Source organism: Micropterus salmoides, unplaced genomic scaffold (assembly GCF_014851395.1).
Source record: "Micropterus salmoides isolate LMB-PRFRI ecotype aquatic unplaced genomic scaffold, ASM1485139v1 Ms_hic_scaffold_21, whole genome shotgun sequence".
Taxonomy (NCBI): Eukaryota; Metazoa; Chordata; class Actinopteri; order Centrarchiformes; family Centrarchidae; genus Micropterus; species Micropterus salmoides.
The window spans coordinates 24,191,715-24,207,598 of record NW_024041262.1 but is presented as its reverse complement, the minus strand read 5'-3'; the positions used below and the strand labels follow the sequence as shown (position 1 = coordinate 24,207,598).

Here is a 15,884-nt window from a genome sequence, read left to right as displayed (position 1 = left end):
ATAATGTTCATCACTTGACTGCTGGTGAGATACAGCTTGTCTGCCCTCCAGTGGTGTATCTTATACAGGAGGTATGAGATACACCACCATACGCCATGACTGGTGCTGCACTCACAGGCATGGATGTTGCCCAGTCCAACCATGGCCATGATGCAATTCTAAACGCTGGGTTCACCTGAATTACAAAAAACAAAACACATTTTCTAATTAACCTCTAGTCAGGCAGAAGTGGTTTTATTTGTCCATGTTGTGAGATATCTGAGATTCTCACAGCACACACTGTCAACAGTTTTTATAGGGACTATTTCCTCTGTAGAGAAGTTTCAATGAAAGTAAGAGGGGAAATCCAAAATCCAGGTGTTGGAGAAGCACATGGACATAAGTAAGTACAGATAAACAGAGGAAGTAAAAATATAAATAAAATACAAGTATATAGTATATAAAAGTATAGGGTCATTGCTGTTGTCATGTTGGGTAGAACTTGAAGGACACGTTGCAAAGTTACCACATTGATAGTTGACAGTTAAGATTCCTTCATTACTTTTAGACTGAAGAACAGTCAGTCAGTGCTGATAGTAGTATAATAGAATTATTTCACAGAACTTGGCCAGATTGTACTGGGATTTCATCTCTCAGACAATGCTTAGACTTCCAGGAACAAATGGCTCAGGTTGTTTGTTTTGTGGTTGTTAAAGTCAGTAAAATGTAATTTTATAATCCTGTGAGCGCCACAAACAAAATTCATCTCTGTTCCTTCTGTTGACACAGGAGTCAACATGTGGACACAAACCTGGACCGAAAACTGCCGTGACTAGTTACCGCCAGAGGTGAAGGAGCAAACGTTTAATGTGTTCTTTTGTTATTTGGGTCAAACAGCCCTTAAAGGAAGGAAAGGTCACAACACTGAACAACTATTACTGCCCCAAAATGTGGAAGGAAATTAAAAAGTTCAGGTTTTTCACGGTAAACTTTTAGTAAGTAGTGTAAACCTTTTACAGAAAGAACAAACACTCATTATGCATGATCACAGTGGGGCCACTAATTGAACGACTGACCTGCTGGCAGGCACCATCGACTCTGACACATGTGATCCATGCACACACACCGGGGTCAACAACCACTGACATGACACCACGAAACACATCCATAAAGATCACATAAACATACACATCATAGAAATCAGCTGTAGGGTCATTCTTGCTGATTTATTTTCTTGAACAGAGTTTGAGCTTTTTGATTTGTGATACTTTTTTAAAAAAGTTATGAGGATTTTAGTCAAAATCATTAAAAGAGAAATATTGATCGTACAACTTACCCCTCCAATAAAACGTGCTGTAGCCTGAAGCTGTGAATAAATTGCTCGTGTTGCTGTGTCACGCACATCGACTGAACTGGGTGACACACATAACTGCATGTGCATCTGTAACTGCTGCCCAAACTCAAACTTAATACTGGTGGTTCATGATCAGTGCTTGCAGATATTGCAGATCACAACAGCTAAAAGGATCCAAATAAAACCTGTGATCAAGTCTATCTTTGTACAGATTAGTTTTCACCTGCAGACCTGCAGTAAGATCAAAAGTGTTTGTACTCGGTTGAACCCTGAACATCGCAGATGTTCTGCATCTCCCAGTCCACAGCTGTCTGAGAGTCCCCGCGGCCTCCTCACCGAATCAATGTCAGGCAGCAAGCGTTAATACCCAAGGATAGGAAAGTCAGAATCAAAGTGGTAGTCATGGAAACAACCCAGGCCTGTTTCCACCCGCCAATCGATGAGGTTCTGTGTGTGTGTGTGTGTGTGTGTGTGTGTGTGTGTGTGTGTGTGTGTGTGTGTGTGTGTGTGTGTGTGTGTGTGTCTGTGTGTGTGTGTGGTGGGCGCCGGATGTGGCGAGGAGAACCCCCTATCCCACATTCAGACACAGACCCCCTCGTCCTCCACAGCAAGGTCGGCAGAAACAGGAATCCAGTCACAGAGAGGACGGACAGAGAAAAGATGGTGAAACAAGTTGTTCATGTTGGGATGCTGTTTTTGGCTCTCTGTCTGCACTTGGGGGCAGCTGCTGCAGGTAAGTTAGTAAAGCCTCATATATCATTAAACAGGATGCTGTGGTGTGGAATAATGTGTAGCCTGATTTAGTTATAATTTGAGATGATTCATTTCTAAGAACTCTGGGTGTGTGTGCCGGTGGCTTTCAGACTACTAGTAAGTGTGGATGGATTTCTCTTCAAGAAAATAAATGTGAAGGGGATTTTTTTGGTAGTGCTTTTAATGGTCTGGTCACTCAAATTACAAAAAAATAGTTTTTTATTGGAACTACTTTTCCCACGACCCTGTACGCAGGATGAGCGGCTGACGATGGATGGATGGAACTACTTTTTGAGATTATATGAAAATTATTGGATTTTTCTTACTAGCTTGTTTTTGGGAGAACAGCAGTGGAGGGTCTTTGCTTTCTAGTCACCCTGGATTTATATTTTAATTAATCCCACCGTTGTCTGTGAAGGTTCTCAGTCTTTCAGATCATAGTTATCCAAGGAAGGTTAAAGTCAAGGGCAACTGGACTTTGTTGAAGATACTTGAAGACGTCTCGTCCCTCATCCTTCTTCAGTTCCAATCCTACTCTTATATAGTTTATAGTCACATTATATCTACTAATAGCTGAATTTGCCATATGGAGAGGAGAACAGTCCAGTCTCCTGTATTTGGCTTTTATTATACCCAATATATCAAGTGCTAACAGAACCAACACGTGAATTTAGAGAGGAGGGAGTGGCTGGAATATAATGTATTATATTTTGTTGTGTTTGCCACACAGATCCGATTTAACTTGTTAACTAATGTGGCAGGTATAAATGACTTTTACAGTTTGCTGTTGAATTATTGTGATGTTAGGGAGAGGACATAGCAGTCAAAATAAAATGTTAATATTGCTGGGCAGAGCCTTTAAAATAAAGTAAAACATAAAATATCATTCAACCATCAGACGGCTCGCCTGTTTACTACGACAAAGTATTAAAATCTCTAAATATTATAACTTTATTCTCAAAATATTTAAACTTTATTCTCTTGGGTCAACCAATATTTTTAACATCTTCCTTCCTTTAGGCTTTCGACCTTGGTGAAAACATTTTTCCTGCACCCAAACAAAGGAAATTTCTGAGTCACTCTCTACTGCTGCTGACTACTTCTATGTGAACAGGCTTTACGGGAAACTGTGCTTTTAGTCCAGCCTGTGCTTATCATGAATCAGAAAGAGGAACCATACTTTGCTGATATAACCCAAAGCTCAGATCCCAGCAGTTCCAGTTACTCTGCAGAGGAGAGGAGGTGGAGGAGGGGTGGTGTGCTACAACCACCTCAGCTGAGACAAAGCTTTAATTAAACGTGACCCACAATCCTTCATTATCCAGACAGCGTGTGCAGCTGGACTGATCAATGGCATGGATTGGGATGATAGTGCCCTACTATCTGTCCCAGTAAAGTACTGACATTAAACTTCTGTACATTCCTCTAAGAAAGTCAACTTTTATATTCTGTTAATCTGGTATAAAAAAATTTGTAGCCTTACTTTTATCTAATTCTCACTTCCAGCCAACTGCATCTACTTGTTTTCAAGTCTTTTAACTCAAAATATTGCGCCTCCATTCATCCTCCACCAGGCATGAAAGTTGACGGGGCCCAGGATGGAGGTGGCAGCGGCGGGGACACCATCAGCCACTCTTTGACCCTGGTGCAGCGTCTGGAGGCCCTGCTGGTTCAGGGGAACGGCAGTGACGTGTCGCTCAGGGTGGAGACTCCCAACGCAGACGAAGTGAAGGTGATCCAGGCTCACTCGCTGGTGCTCTCCCTGCAGAGCCCCGTGTTCGAAGAGATGCTGCTGAACCGCAACAGCAGCATGCTGGTCCTGAAAGAGAGCTCCGACAGTGCAGCTGTGTTTGACAAGTTCATCAGGTGAGACAGGAGGAGAAGATATTTTCATCTCAGCATGAGGGAGATGTCACACTGAATGTCCTTGAGCGTCACATCAGCCTTCCCAGTTTGATTGATTTATCATCGCACCCTTTAGAGGGATGAACTTTGCAACTGCAGCCCTACATCTGAGACAAGCAATCAATGATGAGTTCAACATAAAACAAATCAACCAATCAGTGAACTGCTGGCTTGCTCAATAACAGCTCCTGTGGTGTAACAGTAAGACATTGGGGAGCCTGTGCTGCAACAACAATCAATAACAAAAACCTATTTTTATCTCAGATACTAATGAGGTTGATCAAAAGGTACACCTGCCTTTTGTCAGACTGAGAAAACCTTCTTGTTTATATTGCATTTCACAGGATGCTAAAAATAAAACTGTATTTCACCTGTAACTTTTTGGTTACTACAGACAATGACATAATTCAGTCTAAGAGAAATACAACTCTTTAAACCTGCAATAACACTAAAAATAATAAGTAATTTGAAACACGACTCTCTACGACATTTTGTAGCCTCTTTTAAGTCATTGTTTTGATTTTGCAGCACATTTGCTGTTTGGTTAAGTCTCACTGCTCTTGAAAAGCGCAATTTCCAGAAGCAACAGGCAGTTTATTCGCAGCTAACAAGCTCAAATAAACCCACTATCCACTACCTGCCAAGTACCAAATGGTATACAAAGTTAGCAAGTAGCAGATGAACACTGTGGAGCATTTAGCGCCAGATATTTATTTCAGGAGTTGGTGGAGACCAAAACCGAGCTAAAAGGAGAGAATCGGGTGGACATAGACGACTACAATGGGATGATAATGTTGCTCTGTCTGCTGGATGTGTAGATAGGCAACTGTTCCTGCATAATGTTAGCCAACAACTTTATAAGGTGAGGGTTGTTTTCAGCTTGTTGTACCGTTCTTTTGCCCCCAAGTGGCCAAAAAAATAGGTTATTGCTGCTTTAAAATTGTGGCTCATGATGTGGGTGAGACATTTTTGGAACAGCAGTTTTAGGTCAAATGGTCACATTATGTATGCATGTTGTCATTTTATGGAAGTAAGTTCAAAATGTAAATGTTGTACTTCAAATGCTTGAACCGCTACTTCCTGTCTCTGAGCAGGTATCTGTACTGTGGGGAGATTTCTCTGCGTCTGGACCAGGCCACACCTTTACACAAGCTGGCCACAAAGTACAATGTGATGGGTCTCCAGCAGGGCATCACCGAGTACATGACCCATAATCTGGCCCGAGACTACTCCTCAGGCCACGTGGCGGGCTGGTACGAGTACGCCCTGCAGACCGGGGACGTGACTCTGAGGGACAGCTGTCTTCAGTATATGGCCTGGAACCTGTCGTCGCTCCTGCAGAGCGGTGAGTGGGTGACCATCAGCAGCCAGCTGCTCATGTCCCTGCTGCAGCGCTCAGACCTCATCCTGCAAAGTGAGATGGAGCTCTTTGCAGCGCTGGAGGCCTGGATTATTCATAATGAGCCAGACGGCCTGACAGCAGAGAACGCCTTGAGAGCTGTGCGTTACGCCATGATGCCACCACGGGAGCTCTTCCGTCTGCAGACCCAGTCCTCAGTCCTGGCTCGCTATCAGGAGTCTGTGCGCGACTTACTGTACATGTCCTACCAGTTTCACTCTGCATCGCCACTGCACATGGCCAAATACTTCGACGTGAACTGCAGCCTCTTCATGCCCAGGAACTACCTGTCGTCAGTGTGGGGGTCACCCTGGATCATCAACAACCCCACGCGAGACGACCGCAGCACCAGCTTCCAGACCCAGCTGGGGCCCAGCGGCCACGACGCCAGCAAGCGGGTGACTTGGAACGCCCTGTTCTCACCACGCTGGTTACCCCTCAGCATGAGGCCGATGTACACGGAGACGGGCGCCATGCAGCCAACACGTGTGGAGGGAGGGCGCCCTCGCATCATCATCACGCCGGCCACATCCAGTGCAGATTTCGCCGGAGTGAACTTCCAGAAGACAGTGCTTGTGATGGCTCAGCAGCAGGGGAAGATGGTGGTGAAACACGTCTACAACTTCCACCAGAGCACGGAGGAAAACGGTGATTTCTTGGCCGAAGCCGACCTATACCGGCGGACATCTGAATACCTCATCGATAGCTCCCTCTTCCTCCACATTGTGGTGAAGCCGCTGTACCAAACCCTCATAACCACCAAGAACTGACCCTCCACCCTCCTCTCTGAGCCACCTTCTGAGCCACCTTACCTCACCACACACAATCCAAACCTCTGAAGCGACATCTCGCTCATATCACTTCATGAGGTCATGGATCTGAATCCTCCGCGTGTGTGATGTTTGGATCATTTGTCTTGTCTCACACACCTGCTGTTTTCATTGGGCAACTAAAACACCAAAGCCTGACTGATGACGGTCTGAGAGCATTTTGTGAATCATGTTGAGTGTAAAATGAAACAAGTCTGGTGCTATTCCATATTTTTTAGTCATCAAATCCAATGAAAAGACCAACAGGTACACGCTAACAAGTACTGTTGTGCATCAAAGTCTGATACCTCTTCTTCCTCTTAGCCACAGAGCTCCATTATTGTCCAAAACTATTAAAAAACACACATCAGTGAGCGTCACTGTTGCGCTCGGGGCGATGTGTTCATTCATTATCATGATCACAAACACTGTGGTTTATTTAGACTCAGTCCCACAAACACTGTCCTGCTGCCACAAATACTCATTAGAGAACCAAACGTGTCTTGATCCGCTGCTGAAAATAGTCCCCAACAAATGCACGATTTTCTCGTGTTTGAGTAATGTTTGATAAAAACTACAGTGACCAGCTGTTCTAGCAAATGAATAAAGATTTTGTAAAGATGACACTATATATTTGTGTCCTGTTTATAGAGACTTATGTCTTCAGTATAAAGCAATGGGCTTGGGGCTGAGAACCACAGGGGAAGTCAGAAAATACGGACAGGCAGACTGTTGGTTTTGGTCTTTCATGGGATTTGCTGACAAAAGAAAAATATAGAATATTGTCAGCCTTATCCTTCATGCTTGAGGTTCTGTTCCTGACACATTTTCTTTGTATTATTTTTTATATATTGGTGCTATTATACCCCATTTACACTTAAGGGGTGACTGTTGTCTTTCATCAATCAGTAAGCACTGATTTGGTGATTTGCAGGTCAAACTATATTTATATGTCTAGTCTAAAATTGGACTAAAGTCTAAGATACATATAACCTTTTTTTCAACAGCATTTTTTATGACTACATGTTGTTAGGACTTGCTTTAAAGTGAAATATAGCAATTACAATTTCAACCAAATCTAGCAAAGTTTAAACTTCCAATCACTAAACCAGCGATTGCACTCAAGGTGCTCCAAAGGGCACATTTTTTTCTTTTACTTTAGTGATCATATATTTATAAAACCACTCTTGTAAGCCACCACTGTAGATGTCACATTACCTTGTCATTAGTTCGTCAATGTGATTGAAGTCGTTATCTAGATTCACTGTTTCATTAATCAATGTTATCTGATAATAAAGATTTTTACGAAAGTTTTAAAAGTAAAGTGAGAATCGTCCTGATTGTCGTGTGAATTCAGGTTTTCATCACTTCTCCATCAGAAGCAAAAATAATTCATTAGCAATACGTATTCAGGTCTTTTACTTAAGTTAAGTCAATGTTTTGTATACAGCCCAAAAGTACTAGTTTGTGTAAGGAAGCTTAATAATCTGTACAACATGTGACATGCTCTATGCCTAGATGATGGATACATGTCAGGAAAAACTTCTCCACAAAAACCTTTGATTGGGATGGAAGAAAAACAGAGAAGAGATCTCTACTCCAGGAACTATGAAATAATAAAAAGACTTTATGGACAAACAATATGTTATTTAAGAAGCAAACGAGCAATAGCACCATGCATTACAAGCAAAAGTCCTGCATTTAGAAAATAAAAGTATACGCTACAGTAGTATTGTCAGGAAAATGTATACAATGTATAAATTATAGGATTATTGCTGCACAAACATGTGAGCAGAGATGAAGCTTATATGAATAAAATATTGATTTATTTGCTGTTGGGCAGTGGTTCAATGTAATTTAAATACTTAAGTATAATTTTGAAGTAGTGCCACTTCATGACAGAAATATTGTACTTTGCAATAAATGTCAACAGATATTCTCACTACATTTATCTGAAAGCTATAGTTATAATTTCCTTATTTTCAGCTACACCTTGACCAAATGAATAATATTAGTAATAATTAATAGCATTCCAATAATATGGTATATTATATTAATTACTTTTACTTTAGATATTTAAAATACATTTAGCTGATTTTTGTACTTTCACTGAAGTCAAGTTTTGAAAACAGGACTTAAATAGGACTTGTAATGAAGTTTTTCTTTTTTGAAAGTTGTGTAATTTACAATAATGTATTATTTTTCATGAGCTAGTCATCTTCATTAATTTGCAAAGTAGGCCCTACTACATCAGCCGGATAAATAGGTGTGCAGAACAATATTTCCCTGAATGCTGCTACCTCACCTACCTAAAGCATAATCCTGTCACTTTTTACCGCTGTACACCACACTTCACACCTCGTTACAAAGCGCCAGTTAAAACAAAACCAGCACTGAGATGCAAACAAGTCCGCTGTCTAATCGCTGTAGTACTCCTAGGACTACATTTCCCAGTGTCCTCTGCGCTCCAAGCAGGAAGAACGTTCTCTCGCAGGGGCTCACACTGATCCAAGTTAGGGAGCTTTCAGCTGCCAGCCTTGGCCCATCATGTAAGTGCTGCGGAGAATTCTTTGCAGTGCAATTGCAAAATTACCTCGCTTCCCGACGCCTGTGGGGGCTGTGCAATTGTAAGATCGCTCTTTGCACGGACACGCACGCTTCGGACGCAAAAAAGCTCCAAGTGCATGAAGATCGAGGCTTGTATTTTGCATCTTTGTTGCAAAGCAAGCCGCTGAAGCGCCAGTGCGAGGGCGATGGAGGGAGGGAGTGAGAAAGAAGGCAAAGTCTTTTGTGCTTCCCCTCCCCCTCATCAAAGCAAAGGGGAAATGTCTCAGCCAAAGGGAGGTAAGAATATTAAACCGATCTGTGCAAAACTACCGATATGCAATCACTGCTGCAGGGTTTGCAACATGCACCGCTGCACGTCGAGCACGGCCGGTGCATTTTAAAGTTAGATGATTTAGAAGGGTCAGTTGCATTTCCTGTTTAAGATCTTCCCCTTGCACAGTTCCTGGTAAGACGATGCTGTGTATGTACTCACTCATGTTTGCAGCGTACTGGAAGGGATGTTGGGTACAGGGCGCCTTTAATAGTCACGAGACAGACATGGACACTACAACTCTTTATAATAAACTCTGCCCGAGTTGATGATTGGCTCATGCACATTGTTCAAGGTAAATAATGAAAGCCGTATCGCGTGCAGTGCTACAGATATGCGTAGTTTGGCGCAGGACGGCAACATGACGTGACACACATGCAGCTGTCAGTGGTCAAGTTTGAGTGTTTATTGGTAGCAGATTTGTTTCTGCTTATGGGGTAGAAAATGGAAATCTAATAATAGAATCTGTTGTGAGCATTTAAGTGGTGGTGAGTTCAAGTACAAGGGGCTTTAGGGGTTTAGGTTATTAAAATACAAGTCTCCGAGCAAAAAGTCCCATTCTGTCAGCTGCTGCTTTTGTCCAGGCAACTGGATATGTGTCGAACCCCTGGGTGCTTGTCCACTGATGTTCGGCTTTTTCCTCAGCATGCATACAATAGCATGCATGTCACACTTTGACCCCAACTTATCGCCGTGCAGCAAAGGAGGAGCTGTGGAGTGGCGTTCCTGCAGCCTGAGAGCTTCTTATCTTCATCAGTGAATGCAGCTTTGCAAAGAAAAAACAGCTGCAGTGAAAGCAGCTCAGGCGTTCTTTCCTCCCCTTTGCGTGTTTTCCAAGAAGTCCAAAGTGAGGCTGGTTCATTGCACAACATGTAGAGCACACACACACACACACTCAGAGGCTGTACAAGACATGAACAGGTAAGAGAGAGAGCCCCTGATGGTCAGAGCCTCAGAGTTTATTTGGTACAGTCAGTTGTCCACCCACAGAGGAACTGTTTTGTTGCAGTCAGATAATCTTGTGATGAATAATGCACCTTTTTTTTATTGTAGATGAATGAGTCGCTTTGGGACTTTCCTGAGAGCAAAAGTAGGTTCCTGTTGTCATTCATTGAAGTTGTACGGTGCAAAAAAAACGCACATGTACATACATAGTGCTGAGATGAATAGTCGATTAATCGATTGGTTGATAAGTCACTTATTATTAAGTTTTTGTCTTGACTTTACCACTGACGTTACCTGTCGGTCATCTCTAGGCCGAAGATGTGGCTCTGCGGCAGCTGTGTGAAAGCATGACTCTTTAGTAATGTTGAAACAAATAACTAATTACAGCTGCAATGATTAGTAAATAGAAAGGAAAAATAACCAGTACTGTTTTGATAATCAATTAATCATAAAGTCATTCTCAAGGTAAAAATGCCAAACGTTCTCAGTTCCAGCTCGTCATTTGTGAGGATTTGTTGCTTTTCTGCTGCTGATGTGACAGTAAAGTCAAAACAGACATGGCCTTGAGCATCAGGAAAGTGTTGTCTGGTATTTTATAGACCAGAACAGTTAATTGAAAAAATAATCAGCACATATTTGCATCCCTAAAGTAAAAAAAAAATAATTTATTTACCAAGCAACAATGCTTGTTGAACATTTGTTGGTTTTTAGATTCTCCAGTGTGAGGATGCTTTTTTTCAACTTCATATCACTGGAGATTGAATATTTTGGGGTTTTGGACTGTTGTTCAGACAAAACAAGAAATTTGGAAGATGTCACCTTGGGATGTGGGAGATTGTGGTGGACTTTTTTCATTTTTGTCTGACTAAATGATTAATTCGGGAAACAAAATCTTCAGATTTCTTGATTAGAAGAAGAATTGTCATTGCTACAGCTGTCTGTTTTTCAAAAACTCACCTTTGAACATATGAGATATAACGCATACTATAGACTAATTTGAATTATTAAGTTAAAGTACCTCTGCCTCATTTGAGTTGCAAGGAAAAGGCCTGGTTAGCTCAGGTTCCCTTTTTTAACCACTTTTTTTCTGCAACAAGTCCGGTATGTTGAGTATTATGAAGTGAAACAAAATGGCATTTCAGTCTGATTATCAGGCTGCTGGCTGCTAACAGTTGATTCGGATTTGTGGCAGCAAACCAACTTGCCTTAACTCACAATATATGGTGCTACACGTTACTTCTCAGATGGTTTGTTGTGATTATCTGTTCAGCACGGCTCACTTTTTTCCTCCAGTTTGTGTTAGCAAAGAAACCAACAACAATGGTCCAGTTTTACTGACGGGACAACAGGGCATAGTGCTTTTTACGAATGCTCCCTGGAGTACAGGGCACCACCTGTTTGCACTTAAATGCAAATTAATTAAGATTGTTTAATATAGACAATTAAATTGTGTTCACGTGTAAGTAATAGTTTTACTTTAAAATAAAGGTAACGGCCTTTGGTTCCAGAGTTTTGGTACCACTAAAAAATATGCATTTCAATACCGTAGCCTACTTTAAAGCAGCAGTTACTAATATTTTCACATTGACAGTGGATTTAATGTGAGGCTGCTCGTAGTTATGAACCCACAGAAAATGATCATCCAGCTCTGCAGTTCCTGTCAGCTCTATGGAGCATTTTAGTGTCTTTTATTGTTGTTTTGTTTTTATGTCCCCTGATTTTTTTAAATGAAAAAGCACTGATAAACTCTCTGTACTCTACCTGCTTAGCACCAAACAGCAGACAGACCAAGTTAGCGAGTGGCTGGTGAAGTAAGTGAGGCGTTTAACAGCTAAAGACATTTTTCTCAGGAGTTGGTGGAGACCAAACCAGAGCTAAAAGGACAGAAACATGACTCCAAATAAATGTTGCTTCGTGACTGTTGGATGAATACGCTAGAATTTCTGCTTATTACAACCCCCCCCCCCCCCTCAGTTTTGTCTGAACACAGGAAGCAGAACTTTGCCTAAATGAAATAGTGTAAAATTGGTTAAAAAGTTTTTAATTTTGAATAAAATCCGGAGCTCTCTGATCAAAGAATAAGTAAACATGAAACCTTACCATTTATTACCAACACACAACACTTGAGATTGTTTTGTTGAGTGGTTCATAATAACTTGAAGGAAATGAGTACAAATCTGCAAACCTAAAATTAGCACTTGTCCTTGTGTTTAAATCAAACGATGCCAGACCGAACTAAGTCACTTCATCCTGCAGTTGGTTTCCTTCTCATATCATTTGGCACAGATGCATGTTAAGTCTTGTGTCTCCTCCTCGATCGCTGCCCTGTGAGGCCCAGACAGTTTTTGCCCTCATTATTGTGCGCTGTACTGTGCTGAGTGCTGTAGTGTGCTCGGCTGGCCGATGGCAGAGTGACAGCGGTCCTCCCAGCTCGTGTCCCCCTGCAGCCTCGGCCGGCCCTCACACCCCTCCACAAACGTCCCGTTTGTCATGCAAATGGAGGCCGTGTTTTCAGCTGCACAGATACTAAATTTGCTGTTTCAACGGGCCAATTGTTGGTCCAGTTCCAGGCCTATAGCGGCCTTTTCGCTGCAATAACAGAATTGTTCAGAGCATTTTGGGGTGGGGGGGTTGAGGGACTGACTAAGCATGCATGCATTCAGACCGCAAAAACTTCTCTGATGGCAAGAGTTAGTGACAATATTTAGGATATTTCAAACTATTCCTGTTTTATTTTCCCACTTTGTCACAGGTGTGTGTGCAAGCAGAGGTGTATAATGCAATTGGGAGATATTACTGTGACTCTGCTTTTTGCAATAAAGCTTAAAAAGGTCATGATGGCAGCAGGTGGTGCACCGTAGCACAGCCTTGCAAATCAAGATAGTGAACGCAACTTATTACGTTATTTATTTCAGGTGCAGATCGATCTGCTCCCTCTAACTGCACGGTGCATGTATACTATGTTTCTTTTATCACCAGTGGCCTTCACTGCAACTGATACAACCTTGTCTGAAAAATATATAGAAAGATTGAAGCTAAAATGACTGTGGAGGGAAATGTGTTTGCACATGCGTCTCAGCCCAACGTGAATTTAGTTATTCCAAAATATTTCACTCCACATGTGGATGGTGATTTAGAAAGCGGTTGCAGGCAGCTATTTTCTCTGAGCTGATAGCAGTTTTAACGCTTGTTTGCTTTTGTTGTTTTTTTCCAAAGCACTTGTGTTTTGTTTGTGTTGAATAAAACAACTCATCACCAGCTCCCACCAGCAGCGCCGCATTCATTGGCCAGAAATTGTATTTCAGCAAATTGGGGATGAATGCTTGATCTGTCTTATATTAAATTTACAATGATGATATACGTGACACAGACCCTCAGGGCTGCGTGGATGTGGAAAGCATAATTTGAGCAGATGTCTGTTAGAGGTTTTATCAGTGACTCCGTCTTTTAAGTATTTTGCAGTAGAAAGCCTGTTTGTTGGCCATCCTGAGTGGAAGGGACGCTCCACTCTGTTTCTCACTGGTGGATCCTATAATAAATGAACCATGTGCATCATGTAGCCTCTTAATGGGACTGCATGCATTTCGGGCTTGAGCTGTGTTGGAAGTTTTACAAATGTTACTACGTTTGACCCAGTCAGTTCGCTGTTGTGGCTTTTACAGAAAAGTAAATTGGGTGCTGACTGACATGCAGTCACAGAATGTAGTGCGTGTCTGAATGGGGCCAAAACAGAACAATACTTGATTGTAAAACCATAATGAGATTTAAAGTTTGGCTCTCTTTAAGTTTCCTGAACTCATTCTTGATTTCCACATGTTTCCTGGCAGTAGATTAGGTGAACATAGGGCTGGCCAATATGGCCAAAAAAGTTTCATACCTTTCAATGTCGATAATTATCACGATATGTATCAAATCTTTATTTCTTTCAAGTTGAAAGGCTGATTTTTGCTCCTAAGTGAAAGTTGAAGAAACCTGATGGTCAGTCGTGGTTTAAACTCTTCTTTATGGTCAACACTTGAGGCCAAACGGTGGATCACTTCACAAATCTGAGGTAGAAAATTCAAAACAATTATGATAAAATCTTTGTAAAATTAGGTCTTTTTTCAACATCTTAATACAACGTTTTTATGATGTATGATTGAAGTGAATAAAATCAAACATTTATTGAAAGTCTTTTGAACATTTGTTTTATTGTTATTGGAAAAAATTACATTGTGATAATTATTGTTGTTGTTTTATTGTCCAGCCCTAGGTGAGCGGTAGAATGTGTGCAGTGCTCGGATATGGACAAACATGGTCGTAGGGCTCCGTTACATTGTGCGTTCTCAGTATGTATGTTGAAACATAGAAGACATTGACTCCAGTTTATATTAGCTCTCAATATACATAAAGTTCTAAACAAGAATATGAAGCTATTTTATCCAGGCAAGAGCTTGGCGACATCTTCATGTTAAAGCGGTGCTTCTGATCCACTGCTGCTACGGCCTTCATTTGCAAGATGCACCTGCAACATCTCTGTTATCTCTCACTTTATTTGGGCCTCGAGGTACATGTCGCGTCCGTGCCTCTGTGGTCTCAGGTGTTTGCCCTGGATTCAGTCAGTGGAGGCAGCGTTCTCGCATTGAGGCGACCTGAAGCTGATACTCGGACACTCTCCTCTTTCTGCGACTGCACAGGAAGTGTAGCGTGAGCCGATGACGGCATGATACCCAAAGGAGCTTCCAACAGCTGTAACTTAAAGGAGCTGCCATCTTTGGAAGTGTAGAGTATCTCAAAAACTGCCAGGGTGCTTAGAGCGGGCCAAACAGCCCTGGGCTCCGGCTGGAGTTATTTTCAAACCTCTTTCTGCTACCAGCCGGCCCCCCTCCCTCCCTGTGTTCTGCTCTCTGTCTCTTCGTGTCCTTCCTTTATGTCACTTTTCACTGCCTTCCACCCTCCTGTGATTGATCTGTCGTCTCTTGGCTCTGTGGAATTCCATTGAGGAACGTTTGGGATTGTTGGAATTCCAGCCGGAGTGCATGTGTGGGTTAGCAGCGGGGCCCGCGTGTCCACGTGATCCAGGGCTCATTATCACGCAGGCCGGCCATCACCTGCCCTTACGCACCGAGGCTTTCCGCGTGCACCCGGTCTCTGTTTCTGGCCTGCAAACCTTCCAGTCAGCATTATTTTTTGCTTTCACTGCTCACAAACTGACACGCGTGCATGACAAGGCTGATCGCATGCTCATGCCGGGTGTGGCAGAAACTGGGAGCACAGACACCCATCTCCTGTGGCCTCAATCTGGCATTTTACTGCATACTTGAGCTCATGTGCTGCAAATCACTGGCAATGATATGTACTGCTGCTTTTAATTAACCCACATTGCCTACCACAGTATGCAAGTTTGATGCTGAGCTCAGCAAGAATAAAGGAATGAATTGTGTATTTGAGTTACGCAACCAAATCTGGAGAACATCTGAAATGGGATATTTTTAGCTTGCTCACCATGTTTCCTATTCAGCTTGGTGGAGCGTATTTAGGTACGTTAACTGTATTAAAGTCAGCCGGAGGTAATTCCATTTTATACTGCTTAATACTTTTACTTCACGGCTTCAGAGGGAAATATTGTAGCTTTTTACTCATAAAAAAACAAGTAGTTACAAGTAGTAAATCTGCTCCACCTCCACCACATACATCATTAAAATGCTCCTTACATGTTAATGCATCAGTAATGATAGTATACTGTACATTAGGGATGCACAAATGTTCGGCAACTGAAATTAATCTTTCAGGGCTAGGCCTAATAAAGACCAAATAAATTTTACCGAACAATTAGGTTGACTTGTTGGCAGTGTGGAAGCATTTTAAAGTGTCTGAGAAAGA

At 42.1% G+C, this 15,884-nt stretch overlaps 2 protein-coding genes across 3 annotated transcripts in view; both read left to right on the top strand.

Annotated features, from left to right (window-relative positions):
* The first annotated feature begins 3,180 nt into the window (after window positions 1–3,180).
* On the top strand, window positions 3,181–6,182 carry LOC119915649 (BTB/POZ domain-containing protein 17). 2 transcript variants are annotated; one of them, XM_038735289.1, is made up of 3 exons: window positions 3,181–3,482; window positions 3,661–3,952; window positions 5,086–6,182. In XM_038735289.1, the coding sequence occupies exons 2-3, from the start codon at window positions 3,663–3,665 to the stop codon at window positions 6,158–6,160; spliced, it is 1,365 nt and encodes a 454-aa protein (XP_038591217.1). In that variant the 5' UTR covers window positions 3,181–3,482; window positions 3,661–3,662; the 3' UTR covers window positions 6,161–6,182. The 2 variants fall into 2 exon arrangements, with proteins under 2 accessions (XP_038591217.1, XP_038591216.1); XM_038735288.1 differs by having other exon boundaries at window positions 3,182–3,545.
* A 2,511-nt stretch (window positions 6,183–8,693) lies between these two features.
* map2k6 (mitogen-activated protein kinase kinase 6) overlaps window positions 8,694–15,884 on the top strand; it is a 33,592-nt gene continuing 26,401 nt past the window's right edge. Inside the window, exon 1 of the mRNA XM_038735290.1 lies at window positions 8,694–9,043. Coding sequence (XP_038591218.1) covers window positions 8,953–9,043 — 91 coding nt within the window. The 5' untranslated portion in view covers window positions 8,694–8,952. The remainder of the gene's footprint in view (window positions 9,044–15,884) is intronic.

What these genes read in the sequence shown, in the direction of transcription:
- LOC119915649 (XM_038735289.1), top strand. Translation starts at nt 3,663, where the DNA reads ATGAAAGTTGACGGGGCCCAGGATGGAGGTGGCAGCGGCGGGGACACC. An exon ending in GTGTTTGACAAGTTCATCAG is followed by an intron (nt 3,953 to 5,085) that starts GTGAGACAGGAG and finishes GTCTCTGAGCAG; the next exon opens with GTATCTGTACTGTGGGGAGA.